This window comes from Nomascus leucogenys, chromosome 5 (genome assembly GCF_006542625.1).
Source record: "Nomascus leucogenys isolate Asia chromosome 5, Asia_NLE_v1, whole genome shotgun sequence".
NCBI classification, from domain to species: Eukaryota; Metazoa; Chordata; class Mammalia; order Primates; family Hylobatidae; genus Nomascus; species Nomascus leucogenys.
In genome coordinates, this window is record NC_044385.1 from 17,056,630 (window position 1) to 17,078,615 (window position 21,986).

The 21,986-nt window shown below is 42.0% G+C and overlaps 1 protein-coding gene across 2 annotated transcripts; it reads right to left on the reverse strand.

Moving 5' to 3' along the window:
• Positions 1-681: 681 nt before the first annotated feature.
• ARV1 (ARV1 homolog, fatty acid homeostasis modulator) lies at positions 682-21,856 on the reverse strand. 2 transcript variants are annotated; one of them, XM_030812698.1, is made up of 6 exons: positions 21,626-21,856; positions 12,841-12,960; positions 11,016-11,169; positions 5,277-5,501; positions 3,994-4,140; positions 682-1,131 (listed from the first exon to the last, which is right to left on the reverse strand). In XM_030812698.1, the coding sequence occupies exons 1-5, from the start codon at positions 21,797-21,799 to the stop codon at positions 3,998-4,000; spliced, it is 816 nt and encodes a 271-aa protein (XP_030668558.1). In that variant the 5' UTR covers positions 21,800-21,856; the 3' UTR covers positions 682-1,131; positions 3,994-3,997. The 2 variants fall into 2 exon arrangements, 1 of the variants encoding a protein (XP_030668558.1); XR_004030072.1 differs by lacking the exon at positions 682-1,131 and adding an exon at positions 8,904-9,036.
• Between the last annotated feature and the right edge of the window lie 130 nt (positions 21,857-21,986).

Consider the following 21,986-nt stretch of genomic DNA (forward strand, 5'->3'; position numbering starts at 1 on the left):
TTCTAATCTTTGGATTCTTCTCTTTAACTAGCTGTGCTGGTTTCACAGTCCTTGGGGACAAATTACAAAAGGCTCTTTATAACCCACATTTACATGACTTCCTAGTGTCACTGTAAAGCCCCCACTGCCGAGCCTCGCCCAGGTGTCTATGTACTTTCAGGCCCTGCACACCCCCTGACACACTCTCCACCCTCTAATTCAGCATGTGTTCTTGTTCTCTCCAGCAGGGATACTGGAAAGTTCCTCTCCTTTCCACTTCCTCTCCAAAGCCCTCCCAACTTCAAATGCTGCAATAGGTGTTGCTACTCTGTACTGCCCGAGCACCCTATCCCCACCTCTTCATTGCACTGCACTGTGATTCTCTACTCATACTTCCAAATCCAGCACTGCCCAGTAAGCTTCAAGGGGACCATGTCTTATTCACCCCTGTAACCACAGGGTCTGCCACAGAGATAGCAGGTGCTCAGTAAGTATCTGTGGCATGAATAATAGTGAAAGAACAAATGAATGAAACAGGGAGAGTGGAAAGGGGAGAGGTGTTATTTGTTTTTAATTACAGCTTTATTCAGATGTAATTTACCCTTGCAAAGTACATAACTCAGTGGTTTTCATTATCATTTATTTTTGGATCATCCAATTTTAAAGATTACCTTAATTATTGAATCGAAAATTTACAAAAACTTGGTTTATTCTGACTTTATTAAAAGCGTTTCTATTATAAGAACACAAAATATTTTAAGCCAGTAACAACATTTAAATTAAAAAGATATAAACATGTCAAAGGAATGAAACCTAGATGTTTTATTATGTGTGAATTATGAGCGCTTACCTGGGCTTGTGTATAACGTATAAACCTTCACCTGTTGCATGTCATTCAGTCTCTGCAGCAACATTCCTTGTGTCCATTGGGTGTTTCTATGTGTGACTGTGAATATCTGTAGGTAAATGGCTTGTCTCTTGGGTGCATTTGTGGGGGTGGGTATCCACTGCTATTATCATTGCTTTCTTTTTCAGAAAGTGTTTCCAATCTTTGCTTCATTTTACTCAACAGAAATGAGGAGTTTGGTTTATATTTCATCTTTTCTCTTTCAGATACAGCTGGTCATGCCACAGATAGTAAAGAAGAATAAAACTGTGAAAAATAAAGGATGTATTTAGAATGACACATTCTGCTGAAAATCAAACTGACAGACACTTACTAGGGCAGGCCCTGAGTTAAGGTGGATACAAAGGAACCCAAGGCATGCCTCTCCCAGCACCAGACTTCTGAACAGGCTGGGAGAGTGAGGCATAAACACATGAAATTTTAATATCAGGCAGACATAGATAAGTATAAAACATGAGATAATAAAAAACAGGGTAATGGTTTTCAAGTGGTTCAAGATATGTGACCTTATTTTCCTAACCATAAATTATAATTGACTGTCAGACAAGAAGATGCACTTATGAAAAGTAGAAACAAAAGATCTGACCCTGGGGCAATGTCAGAAGTTCTTGGGCACGTGACTACTGTAGGTGTTAAGCTGAGCACTAGGAGGTCAACAGAAAAAGTAAGCACTGCAAACTGGAGTTTTTGGAAAGTCTTCACTTATTCCATGGAGAGGCAAAGCTGACCCTATCTGGTTAGGTGGAGACAAGGGCCCTGCAGGACCTAAGGAGAGCATAAGGCAAGTTTGGAGAAGAGAGGACCTGTGGTGGATGTGGAACTCAAGTAGGAACATGCCTGGGGAGAAGAATTAGGATGATGACATTATGGAGGGCCACACTAATGCTCAGAGAAAACTAAAGACATTCTTCAGAAAGACACAAGAAACTCCTATGTCAGCAATCAGAAATTAAGGAAAAATTCAGAAGGCCCCCAGGAATGGTGCTCCATGAAGACTTACATGGCAGCAGTATGGGTTGCAGGCTGGTTTGGAGGTGTTAGAACCCTTAGGCAGGAGGTGGGTGAAAAGAGATGAGGAGCATTTCAAGAGAAACACTATCAGAAAAGGACTCTGCTTCAACAGGAGAGTGCAGGTGACACCGAATTCCATATCAGACCCATGGACACTTGAGGTAATGGCAGGACTGTCCTGGTAGGAGGCAGGGGACCTGGCAGAGAGGGGAAGCTGGAGGTATGAGGTCTGGAAGGAAAGTGCACAGTTATGTGCACAGTGACGGGAAGGAAGAGGGCTGAGAACAGAGTCCTGGCACAGGCAAAGAAGTCAGTGAAGAAAGATCTAACGGGGAAGGGACTGGGTGGCCTGTTTCAGGAGGAGCCAAGAGCCAGAGGTTTCTGGAGCAGAACTAAGGGAGCAGGAGGACTCAGAAAACAAGCGGGAAGTGGCTTCCTTGTGTATTTTTTTGTTTTTGAGACAGGATCTGTTCTGTCACCCAGGCTGGAGTGCAGTGGCACAATCACAGCTCACTGCAGCCTTAACTTCATGGGCTCAAGCAATCATCCTACCTCAGCTTCCTAAGTAGCTGGGAGTACAGGTGTATGCCACCATGCCCAGCTATTTTTTTTTTTCCTGTAAAGATGGGGTCTCACTATGTTGCCCAGGCTGGTCTTGATCTCCTGGGCTCAAGCCATCTTCCTGACTTGGCCTCCCAAAGTGCTGGGATTACAGACATGAGCCACTGTGCCCTGCTCTCCTTGTGAATTTTAGGAGCATAGGTTCAAGAGACTCTGGGTGAAAGTATGTTTTACAAAGAGGAAAGGTAGTGAAGAAACAGGGGAAGCAGGCTTACATCAACTGTTCCGGAATGAAGAGCTGTGCATGTACATAGGCAGAGGGGAGAGAGCTGCTATACAGGATTGAGGATCAATGAAGCAGCGATATGTCTGAAGACCCAAAAAGGAGGATTAGCTGGGCATGAAGAGAGATTGAGGCAACAGGAGTGGAGGATGGCGTGTTAGGAGAGGCAGAGAAGCTTTACAGCCGCTACTTGCAAGGAGGATGTAACAGAGTGAGGAGGGAGAGACCAAAGCGTGGCCTCAACTCTCCCTGACGGGGGTCTGCGTCCCTCTGCTCCAGTGTTTTCCTCACTCTCTGGCCCAGCCTTCCGGGATCCTGCCTAAGGTCCTGCTTCCTAACACAGAGGCTGCCATCCAGTCTGGCTGTGACTGGAGGGAGGGGAACACCCACAGGTCAGAAACAGCCCCAGAGAGGAAGCTGAGCACAACATGAGATAGGAAGGAGAGAAGGAGGAAAGAACAAGGAAGACTGAAGAGGAACTGATGTGAAGAGGGAAGCTTAAGGAACTTGCGAAGGTCTCAAATCTCAGCAAAGTCAGAGCAGACAAAGGGGATGACCAGAACAAAACAATCGAGGTATGGCCCTCTGATGGGAGGGTCACTGGAGGTGACTATGAAGGCACAGGAGCAGCATGACATCTTCTGAAGTTCTGTGCACTGGCAGAGGTGGCTGCTCAGGAAACACTGCGAGGCTCTCTAGGAGACAGGTGGCAAGACTCACCCAAACAGCCTTAGCAAAGCGTGTATGATGGAAGGCAAAAGCTGATGGATGTCAAGGTACTAACAGAGAAGAGCACAACACAGCCTGTAGGTTCCAGGTGTGGTTGAAAAAGGCAAGGCAGGTCAGAAGTACAGGAAAGTGAGAGGTCAAGAGAGTAGAGGTGAGAAAGGCAGCAAAAAGCTGGCATGGGGGAAGGGAGGGTGGAGAATGGTTGGGAAGGGTAGGAGACAGTTTTAGAGTCTGCAATCCTAGTAGAATGGGTGGGAGTGGAGGTGTTAGAAAAATTGTGAGGATAGGACCCTAGAAGCAACAAAAACATGGATATTGATGTCCCAGAGGGTGACAAAAGGAACTAAAGTGAAGACGCCTGGGGGCCATGTAGTAAAGTCCTCGAGGAAGATGAGGGTGACCTAGAGGCAGTTAGATGCTAGAGAATGGGTTATGTAAGGGCACCGACTTCTTTTACAATGACATCTGTCTAATTTGAGAAGGCTACATGTCTGAATGCATGAACACTACATGCTTTCAGTACCTCTTCAGAAGTCCTGAGATTTATAGATGGCACAATCACTTCCAACATCCCATTCCATACTCTGGAAGAAGTAGACCATGATGCTTTCCAGCAGTAAGCCACTCAACACGGCCAAGAAGGAGAGCTTACGGTTGATGTTTAGGGTCACTGGAAAAGAGAAGGCAGCCAATAGGTTCAGAATTAATGAAACCATATTGACATGGAAATTTTGGGCTAGTATGAATTGTTTTGTAAAGCTGTTTTTAGAAAAATCAATGTTTGTTCTTATTAATCTATGCTGTTACCTTCTCCCACTTTTCCATCTACATGTTTTTAGAGAACCAAAGCCTCTGCTTACAACAAAACACTGAGCCCCTCCTCCTCAAATCAAGCGGCAGATTCCCGTGAATATCAAAGGAGAAAACAAAAAATTCTAAGGCTATAAGAGAATAACGACAACAACAACAAAATGATACTTCCAGTGTCACAGTTTGCAAGATGACAAGCATTCTGATAAAAAGTATCAGGTAATAAGTTCATTTAAAATAGGACTTCGGCCAGGCACAGTGGCTCATGCCTGTTCCCAGCACTTTGGGAGGCCAAGGTGGGCAGACTGCTTGAGCCCAGGAGTTCAAGACCAGGCTGGCAACATGTCGAAACCCTGTCTCTACAAAAATTTAGCAGGGTGTGGTGGCATATACCTGTGGCCAGCTTTTCAGGAGGCTGAGGTGGGAGGATCACTTGAGCTCAGGAAGTAGAGGCTGTAGTGAGCTGTGATCATATCACTGCACTCTAGCCTGGGTGACAGAGTGACACCCTATCTCAAAAAAATAAATAAAATAAAAATAAATAAAATAGCACTGTGTACAATATATGGGAAAAAAGAAGACACACAGGGTTGCTCTTCCTGGTATAGTAGAAATTGTCCCGGATTGCGAGGCAGATACTCAGCATTCTCTCCTGACTTGATTACTGCCCAGCCATGTAACTCTGGACAAGTCACTTAACCCTCAGAGCCCCAGGAGCTCATTCATAAAATCAAATAATGGCTGTTCTACTAACTTCACAGGACAGAGAAGATGCATATGAGAGCATTTTGAAAACTATAAAGTACTATGTGGGTAAATGTAACAAACACTGAGTACATGCTATGTACAAGGTGCTATAGAAGTGTTAGGTATTATTACTATGCAATGAAGAATTCCAGTGTTCAACAGGTTATATAAAAACTGCACCCCAGAAACAAGGCTTTAAGCTTTTTATGGGTTGAAAGCTGAGAAGGCAGAATAAACACATAAACATACCTCTAATTGCCTGAAAATTTGATGTAAGAACAAATACTTTAATGAGTTTGAGGCACAGAGGTGTGTAGTCATGTTCCCAAATGACAGCTGGAATCAGCAAGAGTTTTCCGTAGCTAGATAATAATAATGCTTTCAGCAGCAAAATGAAGTTGGGCTTTTTTTTCGCCGTCATGGGCCGTTCTACCCACAGGAAGGTAAAAATGCCAATAAAATAGGCAGTTTGTTCTAAAGAAGAAATGGAAAATAAAAGTATGAATGTCCCCATCCAAAATATATCCCCCTAAAAACAAATAAACCACAATTCTAAAACACAGCTTATTAGCTGACTTCATAAGAAATACTTTCTCAAGATCACAATCTCTTTTTCTTCTTGTTTGTTTGTTTTTTTAAATAAACCCCTGGCTTTTGTATCAGAGCCTGCTGGTATAATTTCAGAAACATTATCCACTGAAGAAAAAGTAACTCCATTAGAATTGTAATCATCAACTTTCTGAAGTTCCTTGAAGGAAGTAAGATTCTGCTTAAACATCTTCAGTGTAGATCTCCAAAGAATAAAACAGGCGAATGGAGGCTTTTCAGTCTGAAAGATGGGACCTATCCTAAGAATGGGATAACACAGGAAGACATTTTTCTTTATGCATTCTTCCACTATTTAAGTGCCTATTATTCACATGATTTTTTAATATTGTTAACTGAGACTTCCTTTACTCATTTTAACAACATTTTAAAATGCAATTCCTTACACTTCCAGAAAGTATTCATAGGACAGAGTCCAGATTAGCAGCAGCAATAGTTCCACTGTGTCCTACAGTCGGAACACAGCACAATCTGTTCAGTTTCTATTAACTAGGAATTTAACATCTCTTTTAACTGTGCTGTAATTTTTATTAGGATTGTTAGTCATCTGATTACCCAACTGTATCCATTCTGAGTGGCCAGTCCCTCATTTTATTTTTCCCCATATAAGCTATGTTATTAGCAGTTTAGGTTTCTGCAGAATCAGGTTTCTCTGGACACACGTATTATATTACAGCAGAAACAACTATCTTCTTTTTTAAACTTAATAAAGCCAAACTAAAGAGGTTCCAAATGTAGGTGATTAGGATCAATAAAAATAATTTAGGGGCCGGGCACGGTGGCCCATGCCTGTAATCCCAGCACTTTGGGAGGCCAAGGCGGGTGGATCACGAGGTCAGGAGATCGAGACCATCCTGGCTAACATGGTGAAACCCTGTCTCTCCTAAAAATACAAAAACACAATTAGCCGGGCATGGTGGCAGGCGCCTGTAGTCCCAGCTACTCAGGAGGCTGAGGCAGGAGAATGGCGTGAACCCAGGAGGCGGAGCTTGTAGTGAGCCGAGATCGCGCCATTGCACTCCAGCCTGGGCGACAGAGCAAGATTCTGTCTCAAAAAAAAAAAAAAAAAAAAAAAAAATTAGGATGGTTAACATCCATGAAATATGATGTATTCTTCAAGGGAGACATGCTATCTCCCTTCAAAATAACTAAAAGGCTTGTCAGCTACAAGAATCTACTCAGGTAGATTGTAAAGCTTGGATTTTGGATAAAAATAATAATAAATAATTCCTTGAATGAATAAATAGTGAATGAATAGCGAATAACAAGAACCATCTAACAATGGTGGGTTGACTCCTGTCACTGGAGACACTCAAAACTACAACATCTCTTAGGAGTCTAGACAGAAAGATTTCTTGCACCAGACAGGCTAGACCAGATAACCTCAACATCTTTTAAATTTAGGATTTACGAGATTTATGGAACTACACCAGCCCTCAGGCTCTCATTGATCAGGTCAGTTCAGAAGGAGCTGCTACCTACCTATAGAATACTCCAGTGTGGAAAACACTGAAGGGGGTCGGGAGACTTTCCTCAGTCTCAGTGCTGACAGTGACCCACTGTGAGACTTCGGGAAAATCTATGCATCTATGTTTCTGCAGCTATAGATGGGAGAACCCCTAACCTACCTACCTCCGAGGATGATTGTGAAAATTAAATAATTCCTGTAAAAGCAGTTTTTAAATTATAAAATGCTTTATTTATGTAACATACTCTTTTATTTCTTTGAGACAGAGTCTGTCTTTGTCATCCAGGCAAGAGTGCAGTGGCATGAACATGACTCACTGCAGCTTTGACCTCCTGGGCTCAAGAGATCCTCCTGTCTCTGCCCCTCAAGTAGCTGGGACTACAGGCACATGCCACCATGCCCAGCTAATTTTTGTATTTTCTGTAGAGACAGAGTATTGCCATGTTGCCCAGGCTGGTTTCCAACTTCTGAGCTCAAGTAATCTACCTGTCTTGGCCTCCCAAAGTGCTGGGATTACAGGCGTGAGGTACCATGCCTGGCCAAGATATTCTTTTGGACTATACAGTCTAATTAGGGATTAGACTAAGACACATAAAAAAGTTAAGTAATAGTAGAAAGAAACTTCTGATTAAGCATCAAAATATCTACTACAGAGTAGTTGCTATAGGAATTCAAACCCATTTAAAAACAAGCCTGGTTTTTAATAGTATATACAAAATATGGACATATAACAGTTTATCTTTAGAAATTTTAAGAAGGGCCAGGAGCAGTGGCTGATGCCTGCAGTCTCAGCACTTTGGGAGGCCCATATGGGAGGACTGTTTGAGCCCAGGAGTTCAAGACTAACCTGGGCAACAGAGTAAGATACTGTCTTTACATAAATTTTCTTTTTTTTTTAATTAGCCAGCATAGTAGCATGTACCTGTAGTCCCAGCTACTCAGGAGACGCAGACAGGGGGATCCCTTGAGCCCAGGAGCTCCAGGCTGCAGTGAGCTATGACTGTGCCACTGCACTCTAGCCTCAGTGACAGAGCAAGACCCTGACTCTTAAAAAAATTAAAAAAAAATTTTAAGAGGCTTTGCTTTAAAGTTTAAAATCATATTAGGTTCTAGTTCTTGGGCTAGATGATGTGCTCAAGGATGTTTTTAGTAGTATTATGTTTCACAAGATAAAAAGGTTAACATATTCTTTTGTATATTTCAAATATTTTAAATTGTTGCAAAGTCCAAATTGTATACAAAATTATCGATAGACTGGACATCATGGTGGTTAAGCTGTCATTAGCCTTAGTAATGAAATAATAATGGAGGCAGAGATTTTTCTATGTATTTTCCATGGATATATCTCTAATACCTAAAGTAGTAACTGGCACCTAATAAGTATTTAAAAATATTTCTTAAGGGAATGAATAATAATGAATAGTGAATGAATAATCACCAAGTGTAACTGATGGTGACTTGCTCAAGTTAGAGTGCGTGCATGAATGTATGCAATCATTCATTCAATCAGCTAAGCAAATCTTTATTAAGCACCTGGGCCAGGCACCTAAGTGCTTGAGCTACAACCGTGACTAACACAAAGAGCCCTGACCTCATTCAGTTGATATGTTAGTGGGGAAAGGCACTAACAAAAGATAATAACTTCTGTGATATGTTAAATGTTAAGTACCATAAGAAAAACAAAGTAGAGCCGGAACAGGAGATCAGGAGTGTCAGGGGAGGTGGTAGTGTTGATCGGGGTACACTTCACTGAGAAAGTGTCATTTTAGCCAACTCTTGAGGGGTATGCAGGAGTCAGATACCTGGGCATCAGGGGTATAGGCATTCCAGGCACAGGAAGAGCCACTTCAAAGGCCTTAAGATGGAAGCTCATCCAGTGTTTCTGAAGCAAGTTAACTAGATGGGGAGGGTCAGAGTACACATGGGAGACGACAGCTGTGGATAAAATGAGAGACGTAGTGGGAGGGGCAGATTCCAGTACAAGGCGAGCTGTAAAGACTTCAGCTTGCACTCTGAATGAAACGGGGAGCTACTGTGTTCTAGCACAACAGTGACATGATCTGATTTGGTTGAAAAGGACTACTCTGTGTTGCGTGCGAATACACAGTTGGAGAACTGGGCTAGCCAACAAGGAGGCTACTGTAGTCATGTAGGTGAAGGATGAGGGTGGCCTGCACCAGGGTGGCAGCCCTGGAGGGAATGGAGAGTAGTAGTATAATAGTAGAAGTGTGGCTGGGCGCAGTGGCTCATGCCTGTAATCCAAGCACTTTGGGAGGCAGAGGCGGGCGGATCACAAGGTCAGAAGTTCGAGACCAGCCTGACCAACATGGTGAAGCCCTGTCTCTACTAAAAATACAAAAATTAGCTAGGCATGGTGGCGCGTGCCTGTAATCCCAGCTACTCTGGAGGCTAAGGCAGGAGAATTGCTTGAACCCAGGAGGCAGAGGTTGCAGTGAGTCAAGACTGCACCACTGCACTCCAGCCTGGGCGACAGAGTGAGACTCCGTCTCAAAAAAAAAAAAAAAAAAAAAGTAGAAGTACTTTGAAGGTGGAGCCAATGGGATTTCCTGATGAAATAGGAAGTGAGACTATGGGGTATCAAAGAAAGAGGCATCAGGGATGACTGCAGGGCTTTCTAGTTAATGCAACTAAAAGAATGGAGTTACAATTGAGAAGGGGAAGGCTGTGGTAGAGGCAGAGAGATGAGGAGCTTAATTATGGGTATGGTGATTTATTAGATATCCAGTGGTGTTGAGAAGGCAGATGGATGCAGAGTCTGGAGGTCTGGAGAAAGGTCTAGATTAGAGATGGACATTTGAGAGTTCTCAGCAGACAGGTTACATGACCAAGACAGTGAGAGCAGATAGAGAAAAAAAGAGGACAAAAGAAGACATACAGCCCAGAAATGTGATATTGGAGTGCACCGGAGACTTAGTATTACTAAAGTAAGATTTCATTATAATCAAGGAGTTGAGAAGCAGAGAAGCATGGAACTAGCAATAAAATAGTCACAGAAATTAGCTCAACACAATTCTGACAATAGGAAAACAATAACTTATGAAGTGAAATTCTGAAAAGCACTTCCTGAACTTAAGGAATTTTGAGGAGTAGCCAAATTCCCTGCATGCACTCAGATAAGTAACAAGTAACAAAAAATACCAAACCCTATTAAATACACTGCATTAGTATAATGCAATTAGTACAACACATTGGGTAATGTCTGGCAATTATCTCCATTAATAAAGATAGGACCTAGCTAACTTTCAGATTGGATAATCAAAACTTAAACATTAAGAATTTTATTGGCCAGGCACAGTGGCTCACACCTGTAATCCCAGCACTTTGGGAGGCTGAGGTGGGAGGACTGCTTGAGTCCAGGAGTTCAAGACCAGCCTGGGCAACACGGAGAGAACCCCCCGCGATCTCAACAAAAAATACAAAAATTAGCTGGAGGTGGTGCATGGTGTGGTGGTGCATACCTGTGGTTCCAGCTACCCGGGGGGCCGAGGCAGGAGGATTGTTTGAGCCCAGGAGTTCAGGGCTGCAGTGAGCTGTGACTGTGCCACTGCACTCCAGCCTAGGCAACAGAGTGAGACCCTGTCTTAAAAAAATATATAATAATAAAAATAAAAGAATTTTATCAACAATATTGTGCTTCAAAATATTTTATGAAACTTTCTAATCTGATAAGCATAACTATTTCCATACCATATATGTGGTAACAAATTTTTAAAAAGCAGGTGATTCAAACACACTCACCTCATAGGTTAGTAGTGGTAAAGCTGAAAATTTTATCTCAAGTCCTGTATTAACTAGCTCTTCTCACCAACGATTAAGACTACATGTCTTAGTTTTAACCAGATTAGTTAAGTAAGAATAGTTAACTAAGAATGGAAAGTGTGGCATCTCCTTACCTAAAGCAGCAATCGCAAACATTCTATAGAAATCCCATTCCTTAGCATATCTGATCAAGTCGTCAGGGGCAGTATTCTGGTTGGAATCTTGAAGCTGCCACCACCTCAGGTATGCTTCACAAAGCAAACAAAATATGCAGAGTTTTCCATGGATCTGACAGTCAGAGACATTGCCATTCAATTAGGTAAGGAAACAGTTGCACTAATATCAACAGGTACAGAGTATTTGTGGCATCCCACCTAGTCACTTTTCAAATTCAGAACTGCCCAATTAAGTGGCTAATTGTAGTCATTTTGTAATCAGTGAGTTTTAATCAGCAATGTCCATCAGAAGCACATGGGGAGATTTTTTTCAAAATTTAAATGTCTGAGCCCTGGTCCTGATTCAGAATCTTCATAGTACAACATAGACATCTATATTTTGAAACAGTTCTGGGGGGATTCTAATGTGCACCCCTAGTTAAGAATCACGGCTTTAAATAATAGTTCACCTTTCATTATACATTTTTGACTTCTGTCCTGTACACAGAATCAAGCAAAAAACTTGTGATTCATATATATGTGGGAACAGCAATAAGAGAATAGATTTAATCTGAAGATTCCATAATATTGAATAAGAAACTATTAGTCTGAACATCAATTTTTAAAAAATATATCCGGCTGGATGAGTATGACTCAATATATTAAAAGAGAACAATTAAAACCTGGAAGTTCTTAAGAGTCTGAAATTTTGGCTAAAATAAAAAATACTAGGCAACAAAAATGGGCTTTTTTCTATGTATTCCTCCTTCAGGTTGAACTTTCTCCATCAATATAAAGTGAGGAAGAGGCTGGGCACAGTGGCTCATGCCTGTAATCCCAATACTCTGGGAAGCTGAGGCGGAGGATCACTTGAGGTCAGGAGTTCCAGACTAGCCTGGTCAATATGGCGAAACCTCACCTCTACTAAAAATACAAAAATTAGCTGGGCGTGGTGATTCGTGCCTGTAATCCCAGCTACTTGGGAGGCTGAGGCAGGAGAATCACTTGAACCTAGGAGGTGGAGGCTGCAGTGAGCCGAGATCACGCCACTGCACTCCAGCCTGGGTGATGGAGCAAGATTCTGTCTCAAAATAAATAAATAAATAAAATAACAGGACACCCAGTTAAATTTGAGTTTCACATACACCATGAATAAATTTTTATTGTATAAGTATGTTCCATGCAATATTTGGGACATTCTTATACTAAAAAATTAATTCATGGTATATGTGAAACTCAAATTTAATTGACTGTCCTGTATGTTATCTGTCAACTCTACCCAAACTATTAAAGAGTTCACAATTCAATAAACTAAAAGTTTATTTTGAAAAATTCAACTTTATAAATCAGGACTTTGATTAAACTGAATGTTATTTACCTTATACATTCCTTTAATAGCAAAGTATAAAATGCAATACATTATGTTTTTAAAAAACATTTTTCTTTTAATGTTTGCTTACCTCATTTAGGTATAATTCTCTCCCTACCTGGATATGTCTAATCATATTCTGTTAAAAACCAGTGATGATTGTTTCAATTTACTAGCAGGTAATTCAGATTATGGCTTGTCAGTTTCCTGCCAGCGACCACATTCTTAAACACTCACTAAGCATTGTGCACCTTTTAAAACCAACATCTATTATTTCTAGAAACTTCCAGATATGTTGCAATAAAAGACCCACTCTCACATTAGAATTTTTTTTCCTCTTTTATAATATTCTTTACTTCTGTTTAAAATTCTTATTATTCTTTTAAAATGCAACAGCATCAAATAAAATTAAAAAATAAAATTATCACAACTTACATTTATTTGAGTATTGAAAAGAATATGTCTGTAGGCCTGAGCTTTACACAATATAGCATTAATCAAGATGATAACAGGATCATACTCGATATATTTGTCTACAGGTTTCTGGCAGGATTTCTGAAATAATGCAAGATAATATTAGAACAAGCAAATGTATACTTTCTGAAATCCTCAAGGATTTCAAAACAGCAGAGTCTATTTTGGACACATATAGCAATATGGCCATATTAGCAATTATTTATATACACTTCCATTCAGATACAAAATGTTCATTTATATAAGAAAGGGTTTCACAAAGGACTAAATATAATCTTCTAGGCTAGGAATATTAATATTTTAACTTCATATTCAAGAAGCGAAAAATATATCTAATTTAAAGACTGAGTTTAGGCAGGAAAGTATTCCAGAAGATTTTACTTTCAATCTATAGAGACTCTATGTCCAATTCCACTTTCAATTTGTAGGAATTATTATAAAATACGTTTATAATGAACTTTCATTGATAAATTGTTGCCTCTTGGCTAGATGCCCCTGACTTTATGGTTCTTGGTACATGATTTGGAGAAAAGTACTCAGCAAAGTTACCTTGTCCCCAGAACTACTGAGAGCTGCAAGTAGGTAAAGAATGGGGCATGATCCCAATGATGCTGAGGTGGCCGATAACAGGGGAAGCCTGGGTTTTTCTCCAGTAACACCAAGGATATGGAAAGAATATGGTCTTTCTGTGCTAGAGTAGAGACAATGGAGAGTGCTGGGCTGTGTAAGGAACTAGGCTGTGCAGCCTAGCTCTAGGTTCCCAAATCAAGGCTCCCTTGGCTCTTAGCAATTCACATTAAATGGCTTTATTCCCCCATGAAGGGTCACCAATTTAGAGTTCAGAATCTCTAGACACATGTGATTACAATGTTACCAAATTCCAACATCATTAGAATATAAAAAATGCAGGTGTACACAAACAAGCTCATTAGAAATGTGACCTCTAAAGCAGTACTATTCACAAAGTTGCATCAATGCTACTATTCACTTTATAAAACTACAGCAGTCCTCCCGTAGCCACAGTTTTGCTTTCTGCAGTTTGTAACCCAAGGTCAACAGCATTCTAAAAATATTACATGGAAAAATCCAGAAATAAGCATAAGTTTTAAATTGCCAGCTGTCCTGCTCCACTGTCCGGGATGTGAATCATCCCTTTGTCTAGTGTGTCCACGTGGCAGATGCTCCCCACCTGTTAGTCATCTAGTCGCTGTCCAGGTTAACAGATTTGAGGATCGCAGTATTGCAGAGCTTGTGGTTCAAGTCACCCTTTGACTTAATAATAGCCCCAAAGTCTGAGAGTAGTGATGCTGGCAATTTTACAGCCAAAGAGAAGCTGTAAAATGCTTTAAGTGAAAAGGTGAAAGTTCTTGACTAATAAGGAAAAAACCAATCTTATGCTGAGGTTAAGATCTATGGTAAGAATGAATCTTCTACCTGTGCAACTGTAAAGAAAAAAAATTGTGCTAGTTTTGCTGTAGCATTTCAAATTGCAAAAATTAAGGCCACAGTATGTGAGAAGTGCTAAGATAGAAATGGCAGGGCCAGATGCCATGGTTCGCATCTGTAATACCAGCACTTTTGGGAGTCCGAGGTGAGAGGATCGCTTGAAACCAGAAGTTCGAGCCCATCCTGGGCAACAAAGCAAGACCCTGTCTCGGTCTCTCTCTCTCAAAAAAAAAAAAAGATGGGAAAAGTATTACATTTGTGGGTGGAAGGCATGAACAGAAACGTGTTCCAACTGATGGTAACTGGGTTCCACACTACCTGTGGTTTCAGGCACTCACCGTGGGTCCTGGAACGTATCCCCCAAAGAGAATGGGGACTACTGGAATGGCTACAATTCAAACACATAACATTTGGAAACTTTGAGAAGATAAAATAGAAGACTTGCGAGTGTAAAAACATTCTAGGCTGGCCTTTTAGTTACATTAAAGTGCTGGAAGAAAAATGAAGTGCACTGAAGAATACTGACCCTGCAATTCAAATGTAATAAAACATTGGATGTGTTCCCAATTTAAATAGCTTCTCCACTTCATTTGTGTCATTACAAGAATAGGTATGTTTTCCAGTTACCGAGTGATCCAATGAAGGGAGATGTGCTGTTACCTCAAACTTAAATGTGCTTAATTAGGGCCAGGCGCAGTGGCTCATGCCTGTAATCCCAGCACTTTGGGAGTCTGAGGCAGGTGGATCATGAGGTCAGGAAATCGAGACCATCCTGGCTAACATGGTGAAACCCCATCTCTACTAAAAAAAAATACAGAAAAATTAGGAGGGTGTGGTGGCGGGTGCCTGTAGTCCCAGCTACTCGGGAGGCTGAGGCAGGAGAATGGGGCGTGAACCCAGGAGGCAGAGCTTGCAGTGAGCTGAGTTCATGCCACTGCACTCCAGCCTGGGCAACAGAGCGAGATTCCGTCTCAAAAAAAAAAAAATCTGCTTAATCAAACTGAGGCATAAGGAGTTAATATTTTTGCAGTTCTTTACCTGAGCAGGGAGTAAGGCAGAATCTAAACAGAAGCCCCAGAATCAGAAATTCCATGTCCATGACAAAGAGCTGTTTGATAGGTTTCCCTTGGCTACTCACGTGGAACACATCTCCTTCCTTTCTACATGCAAGATTGGGACACCAGAGAGGCTGCTTCATGTTAAAATGGAAACCCTAAGAAGTCAGGGGTCCTCTCTCTGTCCTTTAAATATTCTCTAAAACCCGTTTTTGGACAGCATCACAAGTCTAAGGCTGGGGATCTGGACAATACTTGGAAGGAGGTAGGCAGAAACCAGCATCAGGAGACATAGCAGCTGTTACTCCTTTTGCATTCATTTGTTTGACAAATGTCTTTGGAGTGGCTATTACATGTATAAAAATCACTCTCTTTTCTTGGCCATTTTATGGACCAGGAACTTCCAAGTTGCTAGATATTCACCTCTAGCCACAATTTCTATCCTCAAGGACCTAATAGTTTAGAAGCAAAAGACAAACATGCCTCTATGATATGGTCTGATGAGCACAGTCATCAGACTATGTAACATCCAACGGCTACAATGGGATAAGCACAGGGTGATATGAAATCAAACAGAGGAGGCAGCTTCTGGTAGTATGTGATATGCTATGTGCTTTGCCCATTTCCCTTCTTAGCATTCGGCATGTTTTATAAACGCTGAGAAGTCATTAGTTTGCTGGTTCCCTCTCAGTTTACACCTCACTTTCCTTGTTCTCCCTCTATTATTTGCTTTTCCCTTAAGTGCTGCTTGCAACTTCCTTTCCCTCTGCCTTCACCTTGAATGTAAAGAGGAAAGCTACACACACACACACACACACACACACACACACCACACACACACACACACAAACAAACAAATGTAGACATCCCAAAACAAACCACTGGGAGTTGTATTTATTCAACTTAGTATATATGTTTCGTTTCTTTTCTTTTCTTTCCTTTTTGAGACAAGGTCTCACTCTGTCGCCTAGGCCTGGAGTGCAGTGGCGGGATCTTGTCTCACTACAGCCTCTGCCTCCCAGGCTCAAGCGATCCTCCCCCCTCAGCCTCCTGAGTAGTTGGGGCTACAGGCGCGTGCCACCATGCCCAGCTGATTTTTGTAGTTTAGTATAGATGGGTGGGGGGCAGGGGGTGGTCTCATCATGTTGCCCAGGCTGGTCTTGAACTACTGACCTCAAGTGATCTGCGATTTAGCCTCCCACAGTGCTGGGATTATAGGTGTGAATCATCACGCCTGCCCAGATTTAGCAACTATGTTTCTTATGTTTCTTATTTTGGCAAAATTGTTTCATTTACTACTTTACAGGCAAGCATCCTGAAAAGAGAAAAATCTTCCTCTAAAGAATCCCTGCAACACAAGGACCAAGCATACTCTGGGAATTCAGGCTGCTTCCGCCACCTGTCTAAACATGGATATGACTTCCTCTGTCCTGCTGTGTTCTCCGATGCCTAATGAATCAGATCTCTTTTAGAATATAAATCGGCCAAACCAATTTTTTTCTTAAATATTCCTGCTGTTTCCTTCCTGTCATCTCTAGGAGCATTCCTTTCCCTTCTTTAAGTCTTTAAGCTCCTCAAGGGTAGGGCTGTGTCTTATTTATCTTTGCATCTAGGATCCCAAGGGTGGGAGCTGAATGCTGTAGTGCTGAAGGAAATGGAAACTTAGGAGACTCTTATAGGAGTTTTGTTTTGTTAACATAATAATGAATTTATTAAATATCTGTGCACTTAAAATAAGCCAAGCCCTATAGCAAATAAAAAGTACTGTATCTTTTTTTTTTTTTTTTTTTTGAGACAGAGTCTCACTCTGTTCTCCAGGCTGGAGTGCAGTGGTGCAATCTCAGCTTCACTGCAACCTCTGCCTCCCGGGTTCAAGCGATTCTCCTGCCTCAGCCTCCCGACTAGCTGGGATTACAAGTGTGTGCCACCACGCCCAGCTAATTTTTGTAGTTTTAGAGAGATAGGGTTTCACCGTGTTGGTCAGGCTGGCCTTGAACTCCTGACCTCGTGATCCGCCTGCCTTGGCCTCCCAAAGTGCTGGGATTACAGGCGTGAGCCACCGTGCTCGGCCGAAAGTACCGTATCTTTAAGCGTACTTATAATAAATTGTGAAGAGCTGAAGCAGCAGGATTGGCTAAAAGCAAGGGACACATGATATATTAGAGGAAAGTCAGAGAAACACAGAAAGGCAAGCTGGGAGGAATGGCAGTGAAAAAACAAGCAGAGCAAAAGGAAAAGAGATTGGGATGAAAAATACAGGTGGGCGATCAGGCTGAGGACCTTGCTGACTCCAAGTTTGGTAGGGAAGAGACCAAAGTATGTATGAGTAACCACTTAGAAACTCTGGAGATTATGTCACAACACATAGTCTAATGTCTAAAAACTTCTTACTTTTTGTATCTCAGAGGTTGGGGAGCCTTTAAAATAATTCATCGCTTCATGGTTTAACTTTTTAGTCTGGCATCAACAAAATGATTTTCCCGGCCGGGCACGGTGGCTCACGCTTGTAATCCCAGCACTTTGGGAGGCCGAGGCAGGCGGATCACGAGGTCAGGGGATCGAGACCATGGTGAAACCCCATCTCTACTAAAAATACAAAAAAAAAAAAAAAAAAATTAGCCGGGCGTGGTGGCGGGCGCCTGTAGTCCCAGCTACTCGGAGAGGCTGAGGCAGGAGAATGGCGTGAACCTGGGAAGCGGAGCTTGCAGTGAGCTGAGATTGCGCCACTGCACTCTGGCCTGGGTGACAGAGCGAGACTCCGTCTCAACAAAAAAAAAAAAAAAAAAAAAAAAAAAAAAAAGATTTTCCCTGAGTTGTGCTATTATGGCCTAAAGTTTAGTGTGCATTAGCATGATAGTGACAAGGCCATTAGACACTCCGTCTCATTATGGAATGACTGTGGACAATAACGAATCCATAAAGTACTGTGCCACCATTCAATATTCCAAATATAACTCCAAAGTCCATCTCTTGGGAGAAAGAGTATGATGTTAGGGAACAAAGGGGAGGGGGGAAGTGAATGTTGACCTAAACAGCTATCCAATAATTATTTTGCCTTTCCATAAACAAAATAAACACCTGTTGTTTAGCAAAGGGATTTTGTTAGCTTAATGCCAACAAAAAGAGATTTTTTGTATTATTAAAGACTACTAACTAAAATGCATATACAAATACTAGCTTTTCTTCAGACCACATTCAGTTATGTGGTTATCATCTTCCAAATGGACCATTTAATTGGACCAGTCCAAAAGTTACTAAGTTTAGACCACATATAAGATCTTGTTCTCTTCCTCCTACCTGGATGGCCAAGCATATGCTAATCTAAAAACCTGGAAGTGATACATTTATTCAACAGATATTTACTGAGTGGCTACTAAATGTCAGTTGCCGTTCTGGGTGATACAGCTACATTAATGAATAAAACAGACAGAATGTCTGTCCTTGTGTAGCTTACTTTCCAGTAGGAGAAGACACACAACACTAAGTCAATTATATACAAGATTACAAGAAGATAGGTGCTATAGAGAAAGGTAAAACTGGGAAGCATATCATACTTTTCAATTGGGTAGTCAGAGTAGACTCTCTGAGATGTTTGAAGGAGGTAAGGGCATTAGTCACACAGATACCTGATAGAAGAGTGCTCCAGGCATTGTGCCAAGGCCTTGAGGAAGGAACCTGCCTGGTTTGAGAAACACCAGGAGGCCAGCGGGACTGCTGTAAAATAAAGAAGGGAAAGAGTAGCAGGAGACTCCATAAGGCCTTATAAGCCAGTTCAGGGATTCGGGCCTTAACTCTGAGATGGAGAATCATCAGAAAGTTTTGGTCAAAGAGATGATATGATCTAAATTACATTTTTAAAGGATCAATCCCTGGCTACTGTGTGGACAGAAGACTGAAAAGGTGCAAGGATGATGTAGGGAGACCAGATAGGAGTTACAACAATAGTTCAGGTAGACATGATGGTGGCTTGGATGAGGATTGTAGCAGCAGGAGTAGTGAGAAGTAGTGGATTCCGAACATAATTTGAAGACAGAACAGGATTTGCTGAATAACTGAATATGGGATGTGAGAGGAAGAGTAGAAATAGGGATGACACCAAGGTTTCTTGGTCTTAGGAGTTAAAATGGTGAAGTTGCCACTAACTGTGATGGGTATATTTGAGCTGTCTATTGAAATCCAAGTGGAGAAGTCAAGTAGGTAGTTGGACATTTAAGTCTGGAGTTCAGGGAAGAGGTTCAGGGTAGAAATATAAATTTGGAAATTGTCAAAATTTTGACGGTATTTAAAGCCATGAGACAGAATGAGCTCTTCAAGGGAAAGCATGCAGACAGAAGGAGGCACGATGACTACGCCTTGGAATACACCATGATTAAGAGGTAAGGGAGGTGAAGCAAAAGCAGAAAGGAGATTGAGGGGTAATAGCCAGTGAAGTAAGAAGACAATAAGAAGAGCACTGAGTCCTGGGAAGTGCACACAGCATTTCAAGGAGGAGGAAGTAATGAGGTAAAATGCTGCTGATCATTAACTGAGAATCGACTACTGGATTTAGCAAAGTGGAAGTGGTGATCTTAACAAGAGCAGTTTCTAAAGAAATGTGGGTGGGAACGTGACTAAAGCAGGTTCAAGAGAAACTAGGAAAGGAAATAGACAGTACAAACATATCTTAGAAGGTCTGCTTTCTAATTAAGAAGAAAAAGAGCAGAAGCTAAAGGGGGAAGTGACAGCAAGTGTATTTTGTTGGTGGTGTTGGTTTTTTTTTTTTTTTTTGATGGAAGAAGTAACAGTATGCATGCTGATGGGAATGATCCAGCAGAAGGCAGAAGAACACAGTACAGTAAAGAAATAACAAATCCTAGTGTTGGGTTTATGTTGTTGCAAACCTGGTGGAAGTTCTCTTCTGTTTTCGCAGTGGCTCATGCCTGTAACCCCAGCACTTTGGGAGGCCGAGGTGGGTGGATAATTTGAGGTCACGAGTTTGAGACCAGCCTGGTCAACATGGTGAAACCTGGTCTCTACTAAAAATACAAAAATTAGCCCGGTGTGGTGGTGCGGGCCTGTAATCCCAGCTACTCGGGAGGCTGAGGCAGGAGAGTCGCTTTAACTCGGGAGGCAGAGGTTGTAGTGAGCTGAGATTGCCCCACTGCACTCCAGCCTGGGTGACAGAGGGAAACTCTATCTCAAAAAAAAAAAAAAAAAAAACCGAAATAAGATTGCCAGAAATCATGAAAGGCCTACATGAGGTTAATGGTCACAAATTTGTTTTCCCCCAGCAACGTACTGTGCATGGGTACAGGGACAAGACCAGGCAATATGTTGGATTTAACAAGGGTTGACATTTTGACAAAGGACGGAAAGCACTTGAGAGAGGAACAAGAAATTGAGGGTGTATGCACCAGAACGTTATGTGACTGACAGATTATACAGGTATACACTCAGTTTGTCAATTCTCTTGTATATTACTACAGACCATAATATACCAAAGAGATTAGAAAATCACAAGATCTGAAATGGGACAAAAATGTATTGTCTATTCTGTGACAGGTTCTTTGCTAATTAATACCCCTAAAGAACCTCCAACTTTGTAGACTCTTTAAACATAAGATTATTCTCTCTGCCGTAAAATAAAGAAGGGAAAGCATAGCAGGAGACTCCATAGGGCCTTATAAGCCAGTTCAGGGATTCGGGCCTTAACTCTGAGATGGAAAATCATCAGAAAGTTCAAGGTATTCTAAGAACACCTTGAAATGAGAATTTTTACTTCCTCATTTTTGGGTTTTGTACCACCAACGTCTAGCATAGTGCTTCGTACACAGTAGACATCCAATAACGACAATTGATGAAACCTTTAAAAAGCATCGTAGGTGAATTCAACATGGGTTGTGGAGGGTAAGGATGGTACCATCTCTCTGTCAAAGGGAGAAGAGCTACAAGTAAGTAGCTTTGGCATGAACCAAAATGTCAACCTAATTGATCTTTCAATTTATCTGCAAAATGCCCACATCTACCTCTGTCTGTCGGTCTGGTCCGTTCGCCGGCTTAGGTCGTATCACCCAAATATGCCCCAGTATGAGAAAAGCGCTGTTGGGTAGCTGAGTTCTCTATCAGTACAGATATTCATGCAAAGACCCCGGGCGGGAATGTCAACTACCCAACTAAAGACTGTATCAGAGGACCCTGCTCCTCGCGGTCCCCAAATCCCGCCGCGCCATTTTCTTCTCAAGGACACCCCACACCTGACAACTCACACAGATGGTTATCTTCAGCACACCGTGGTTATAGTCTCGGTACAACTCTTTAGCCTCCTGGTTGCATTCGATGCACCTGTACTGGCAGGAGGCCGAGGCAGCAGTAGGAGTCGCTGCCACCTCATCCACGTTCCCCTTCCCCTGCTGCAGCCCGCTCCGCCCGCCGTTGCCCATTTCCACTCAACTGCAGTCCAGAACTTCCGATTCTGTGGCGGGTAAGACGTCAGACGCCAGACCGGAAGACTTGCGCCGCGCGGGGCTTATTGGGATTCGTAGTCCCAGCACCGGCAAGGCGGCCCGGGGCTGGCCGAGCTGGGACTACCATTCCCAGCACACAATGCTTCTCCCCTTGCCCCGCCCC